At 42.6% G+C, this 6,264-nt stretch overlaps 1 protein-coding gene across 1 annotated transcript in view; it reads left to right on the forward strand.

Moving 5' to 3' along the window:
* The window catches only part of TRIP4 (thyroid hormone receptor interactor 4), a 78,286-nt gene extending 75,175 nt beyond the window's left edge, over positions 1 to 3,111 (forward strand). The window contains exon 15 of the mRNA XM_045294956.1: positions 2,818 to 3,111. Coding sequence (XP_045150891.1) covers positions 2,818 to 2,885 — 68 coding nt within the window. The 3' untranslated portion in view covers positions 2,886 to 3,111. The remainder of the gene's footprint in view (positions 1 to 2,817) is intronic.
* The last annotated feature ends 3,153 nt before the right edge of the window (positions 3,112 to 6,264 follow it).

Consider the following 6,264-nt stretch of genomic DNA (forward strand, 5'->3'; position numbering starts at 1 on the left):
CTTCTTTCCTGACTCACATTGCCCACAGTTGTCACTGTTGGCAGTCACTAGTAAACATTAGGGATACAAAGAAGTCCTTTTCATGATTAGGCGATTTCATCAATATTATACAGCTAAGTAGTCTCAGGACTAAAACTAGGATCTGAGCTTTTCATTACAGAGAATTAGAAATCTGGAATCTTACATGGAATTCTAAATTTTGCCTAGTTTGTTCTATAAAGCAGAACGAGATGAAGTATTTCTTTATACTCTGGGTGTCACCACCTTCACATGGATACTCTTGTATTTGTGATTCTTGCTATTTTTGTCTACTTGGTAGTCCCTATAGTGTAAACAATTTTGAAATGCGTAGCGTCTCTTCTTTACTTCATTTGATGAAAGCAGTCACTGAGCATCTGCCATTGACAGATACTGTGGAAGATATTGGGAACCTGGGGAGTGTAGTGGTTACGTTTTGGGCTGCTTACCTCAAGGCCTGCACTTTGAAACCACCAGCTGCTCAGAGAGAGAAAGACAGGGCTTTGTACTTCCCCAATGAGTTACAGTCTCAGAAATTCACAAGGGCAGTTCTACCCTGCCCTATAGGGTTGCTATGAGTCGGAATCCACTCGAGAGCAGTGAATGCATGGAAGGCATTAGAGATAAAGAGGTGAACTTACCTTGTGATAGGGCCCCTTTGCCAGATTGCTGGCACATGCCTGCATTTTCAGCTAGGTGACCTTCAGGAAGAAGGAACTCCTGAATCCCTGGAACAGCTGACATGCATGAAGACCAATAGCACTGTGGCTGTTGTGGACATCATACGGGGCTTCACAGAGTGAAAGTTTCTGTGGAAGTCCACCAATTGCGATAGCCCTTGGGTGAGAGTCTTGAAGATCAAAAATCTTAAGAAAACAGGGAAATTGTTAGCCTGAAGAGGGTAAATACTGTATATAAATATATTTAAAAAAAATCATTTTATTGGGGGCTCATCCAATTCTTACCACAATCCATACATGCATCCACTGTGTCAAGCACATTTGTACATTTGTTGCCCTCATCATTTTCTATCAGCTCCTCATTTTTCCCCTCTCCCTCCCCGCCTCCCTCATGAACCCTTGATAATTTATAAATTATTATTATTTTGTCATGTCTTACACAGTCCGACGTCTCCCTTCACCCACTTTATGTTGTCTGTCCACCAGAGAGGGGGTTATATGTAGATCCTTGTAATTGGTTCCCCCTTTCTACACCACCCTCCTGGTTTCGCCACTGTCACCACTGGTCCTGAAGGGATCATCTGTCCTGGATTCCCTGTGTTTCCATTTCTTATCTTTACCAGTGTACATGCTCTGGTCTAGCCGGATTTGTAAAGTAGAATTGGGATCATGATAGTGGGAGGAGGAAGCATTTGAAAACTAGAGGAAAGTTGTATGTTTCATCGGTGCTACCTTGCATCCTGACTGGCTCGTCTCCTCCCCGCGACCCTTCTGTAAGGGTCTACCGATGGCCTTTGGGTCCTCACTCCGCACTCCCCCTCATTCACAATATGATTTTTTGTTCTTTGATGCCTGATACCTGATCCCTAAGACACCTCGTGATCACACAGGCTGGTGTGCTTCTTCCATGTGGGCTTTGTTGCGTCTGAGATAGATGGCCGCTTGTTTACCTTCAAACCTTTAGAACCCCAGACACTATAAAAATACTTTTCAGAGACCGTTATAATTGTTATTTTTCTCCCAATATCCTGGTGTAATTAATGGTTATGACATGCTTATCTTTGTTGGATCAATGAGAAGCTTGAAGTCCAGAGAGAGGACTTAATGAGTTGCTCCAGGCTATCCAGCTCCTTAACACCAGAAAAGGGTGAACTAGAACCCGAGTATCCTGACTCCCAGTTCATTGCTCTTTCTGTTACAACTCGTTGCTGCCACACATGAAAATGACAGTGGTTATGGCTATGGACCTATTTACTTGTTTCCTTACATGGGAGGCACTTTTTGTTTTATTTATTGAGGTTGAGGCTGAGCTGAACTATATTTCTGTACCCAGTGTCACACCAAACTGCAAGATACAAGATCTGTTCTCAGGTCAGACAGGCAATAACGCTAAGATTCTCTCTTCAATGGGGTATAGCTCATACTACTGAACTAAACTGAGATCGGAGGAGTCTAAAGTTAGAGCCCACATCAGTAAAGAACTTCTCATTAGGGTCATTTGGGACAGGAAGGTTGCTTGTTCTCTAAATTTAACACTTAGAGGAGTCATACAGCCTATGACCTTTACCCTGCTTAGTTTGTAATAGAGGCCCTTTGTCAGTAGAGCATTCATGTGGATTCCACTCCACTCTTTCAGGTCAGTCCCCCCATTAAGTCTCGGACAGCAAAGGGGTGAGTTGAACTGTTTTTCTCACTGTGAGGGAGGTATTCATGCATTATGCTCAGCCAGTTAACAGGTCAGAGGAATGAGTTTCCCACTGTGCAAAATGCATGAGTGTAATAACTTTAGCTTAAAATTTTTCCCTTACCATCAGACACCCTAAAAATGTGCTAGTTTTGTTTGGTTAGTTTTTAGTAGCTACAAAATGAGAAATAGTAACTTCTTAGATTGTTTTGGACAAATTGTGAGTGTGTGTGTGTGTGTGTGTGTTTGTGTGTGTGTTCATTCCCTATACACTCTTCTCACTGCCTCCTCATTCTGAAGTTTGGAAGTGTCTGAGTCCTAAAGCAAAATAATTGAATGTGACAGGAACACAGAAACCTGAAGACCTGTGAGTCACAAAAGATTTGCATTGCAAATATAAAAATAAATAATGAAACGTCTTTTTCTCTCTTACAGGGAAGCTGGATTCCAAGATCCATCAAGGAGCAAAGAAGGGGTTAATGAAGCAGAATAAAGCTGTCTGACCCAGGAGAAAAGAAACTATATACAGCATAGTGGAGTTTTGTGTACTAAATTGCTATCCACTGGGCCTTTGGAATTAAAGCATTAGAAAACTAAAGGCTTGCATCCCTCAGAATTTAAAGTCTTCAAAATCTGTTTATTTTTCTTAAAGGGTGTAATTCTTACTCCCTGTAGTTGGTCAAAATCTTTGAATACATTCTTTATAAAAACCAAATTTAAAACTTCTAAGTCTTTGACAGTTTTCTCATAATGGTTTTGGAGAAGAAAAAGGAACAAGTTGGAAATTTTCTCTTTGTAGTCAGAAAAATTCTTAACCAGGTTAATGATTTTTTTTGAGAGCCCTATTGGATTTAATTTTTCCTTCTTCTCCCAAAGTGCTAGCCCAATAGAGTAATGGAAAGTTTTAGGGACCCTCTGTTTAACACAAAACCTGTGATGACACAAAATATTTATAACACGTTTCCTGCTTCAGTGCAGAGTCTGTGATGTGAACAGTCATCAAAACCCAAGTAACCTTCATTGGCATATATACTTGGGGGGCTTAGGGGTAAGATCACCTGAAGTTCTACAGCTTTGTTCTTTGATATGGGATACTAGGGCATGAGAGGGTCAAAATGGGAGGAGATGGAGCCACCTGCCAGACAGCACAAAACTCCCTGATTTGTTCTGCTGGTATCACAAAAGCATTACTTGGAAGGGTAATTGAAAGCAAACTGAAAAATAAAATTCCTTCGGTAAATGTGTCCAAATAGTCCCCAAATCCGGAAACCAAATCCTTTAACCCATCGACACCTCAAGAAACTGTAAACTTTGGGAAAGCAGGAGGGTGGTTTGAAATGAGATTTGTAACTAGTTGGTCTGATCCCACATAGTGATGGACTTTGTTTCTGAGGCTGTTCTGAAGAGCTGTCAGAATCTCAGTTGCTGCCACCTTGATGAAATTCATGGCCTTAAATGTGTATGTTCTGCTTTTTATAATGCAGCACCATTACACTGGGGAAGTTGGATTCCCTCCAGCAGTCGTATGCATGACTTTAAAAAGAGAGAGGGGGAGAGGCGAAAGTACCCTGTGTTATGAAAAAGATTAATTTCCCCTTTCTTTAATCTTTCATATTCAGCATTTATTTGCTCTGAAATGCCTCCACTCATTATGCATTGATGTTCACTGAGCTGTGAAGCCTGCTTGCTGCATAGCTCTAGGCATTGGTTCTGCAGGGCCCGTTCACTCTGGATTCCCAGGGAAAACCCTCCCCATTCTTGTTTTGGTGATACATACATGCAGTATTCTCTTTTCCGCTCTCCTGTTCAGTCCATATGGAGAGAGTGGAAAGGAAGGAAGGACAGCTAATGACACTTCTCTAGGGGAAAATAAAAGTCTCTTTCTGGTCTCCTATTAATGAAGTTGCATTTGGTTCACCAAGCAGTTAATAGTTTACCAAACATTAGTAACCAAAATACAGTACTGGAATCACCTAGTTCTATTAATAGGTAAAGAAGTGCTGGTGGTGCACTGGTTAAGAGTTTGGGCTATTGGAACCTGCCCAACTGCTCTGTGGGAGAAAGATGTGCCAGTCTGCTCCCCTAGAGATTACAGACTGGGAAACCCTATGGGGCGGTTCTACTCTGCCACATGGGATGCTATGAGATTGAGTCAACTCCAAAACAGCAATGCTTTGGGGGTTTCTTGGTGGTGGTGGTGGTCTTAATATCAAAATAAAGCCAAAAGGGCAGTAAGGGAAGAGCCAAGAGAGACACAAACCAAAACAATCCCTCCTCCCCCTTCAGTTTTTATTTGTGCAGCACAAAAGAGCCTGGGTTGATTCTTTCACCTTGATAGATTGTGTTTGCATGTCTAAAACAAAACAACACAATAAAAACATCAGGAGCTGCAAGCAATCAGGTTCTGCACCCATTTTGTGTGCTGTGATAAAATCTAAGTTATAAGAACCCACCTCAACACTCAGAATAAGCAGTTGGAGCCACATGGGTAAAAAGCAGGCAGAATAATTTAACTACGTCTCCTTTCCAGGGTTAGACTGTGAATGCCTGACTTTAATTCACATGGTGGGGGTATAAGGGCTCTATTTGTGGAGACATCGGGGAGGAAGTGTGGGAGAAACTTGGGGGTAGGTGGCACTCTGTTGTTCAGTGATAATAGCAAAATCTAAAACCTATTGGAAATGCATAGCAGCTTGAGTGCAAATGAGTAGGAAGAGATTTTTAGTGCTTTCCAACACTTTGCTCTGACCCTGTAATAGTGGAGCAGCGTGGTCTAAGGGACTTTTCCTTTTCTGGAGTAGTTGTCTGCAGTCCCTTTCAGATAGTTAGGTTCAGTTACTACCCCCCATTTGTACAGCACCTGAAGGATTCATGTGCTTGTGTGTTTTGTTTGTTTTTGCTTTTCCAGGCAGAACCTAGCTTCAGTTATGTAAGCTCAGAGTAGGCTATATATAAGACAAGGGAGACAGACTTTCTCTGTAAATGTTTGGTGCCTTTGGCCTTGGAGTTGGATTGTTAGGTTTGAGCTCCCAGCCAGGAAGGGGTGGTACACCTAGGTGGGCGTTACACCTGGATTGGCCTATCTGGGCCAGGTGAATTCAATTGAGCCAATGGGGTCGACCAATACCGTCGACCACGCCTTCCAACGGGGTTCCTGAAAAACCAGAAGTTTTTCTCTCTGGCTCTCTCCCAACGGCTCAGACACACACACACAGTGCAGCTGGGCTGTGGCCCAGGCAGGTGGGCTGCAGTCTTGTGCATATGCGCCGCTTCTATCCTCTATAAACTCACTTGGATCGCAAACCAATTCATATTAGAGCAGTGGTTCTTTCTCATGCCGCAACCCTTTCAGACAGCTCCTCGTGGTGGTGACCCCCAACCATAACATTATTTCCGTTGCTACTTCATCACTGTAATTTTGCTACTGTTCTGAATTGGGTGACCCCTGTGAAAGGGTCATCCGACCCCCAAAGGGGTGGCGACCCACAGATTGAGAACCTGAGAACCGCTGTATTCGAGTTTCTGGGACTGCAAATCTTTATGGAAGCAGATAGTCTCATCTTTCTCCCTTTCAGTTAGCAGTCCAGCACTGAAGCCACAGCACCACCAGGACTCCTTAGCTTGATCTCAGGAAGTGAGGGAGCTGGGAATTCATAGCGAGGCAGTCATAGGAAAGATGTGATATCAGTGCAGGACATTTAAGAAAAATCTTCTGCCCAGCATGGTAGCCCCTAGATACATGTGGCATTTAAATTAACTAAAATTACGTAAAGTTTAGGATTCAGTTCTATCACATGATCTATATTCCAAGTGCAAATAGCTACATAAGGCTTTTGACTTCTGTATTGGACATGCAGATATAGAACATTTCTTTAATCACAA

This window comes from Echinops telfairi, unplaced genomic scaffold, assembly GCF_000313985.2.
Source record: "Echinops telfairi isolate 266 unplaced genomic scaffold, ASM31398v2 ScPeMD7_4048;HRSCAF=4782, whole genome shotgun sequence".
NCBI classification, from domain to species: Eukaryota; Metazoa; Chordata; class Mammalia; order Afrosoricida; family Tenrecidae; genus Echinops; species Echinops telfairi.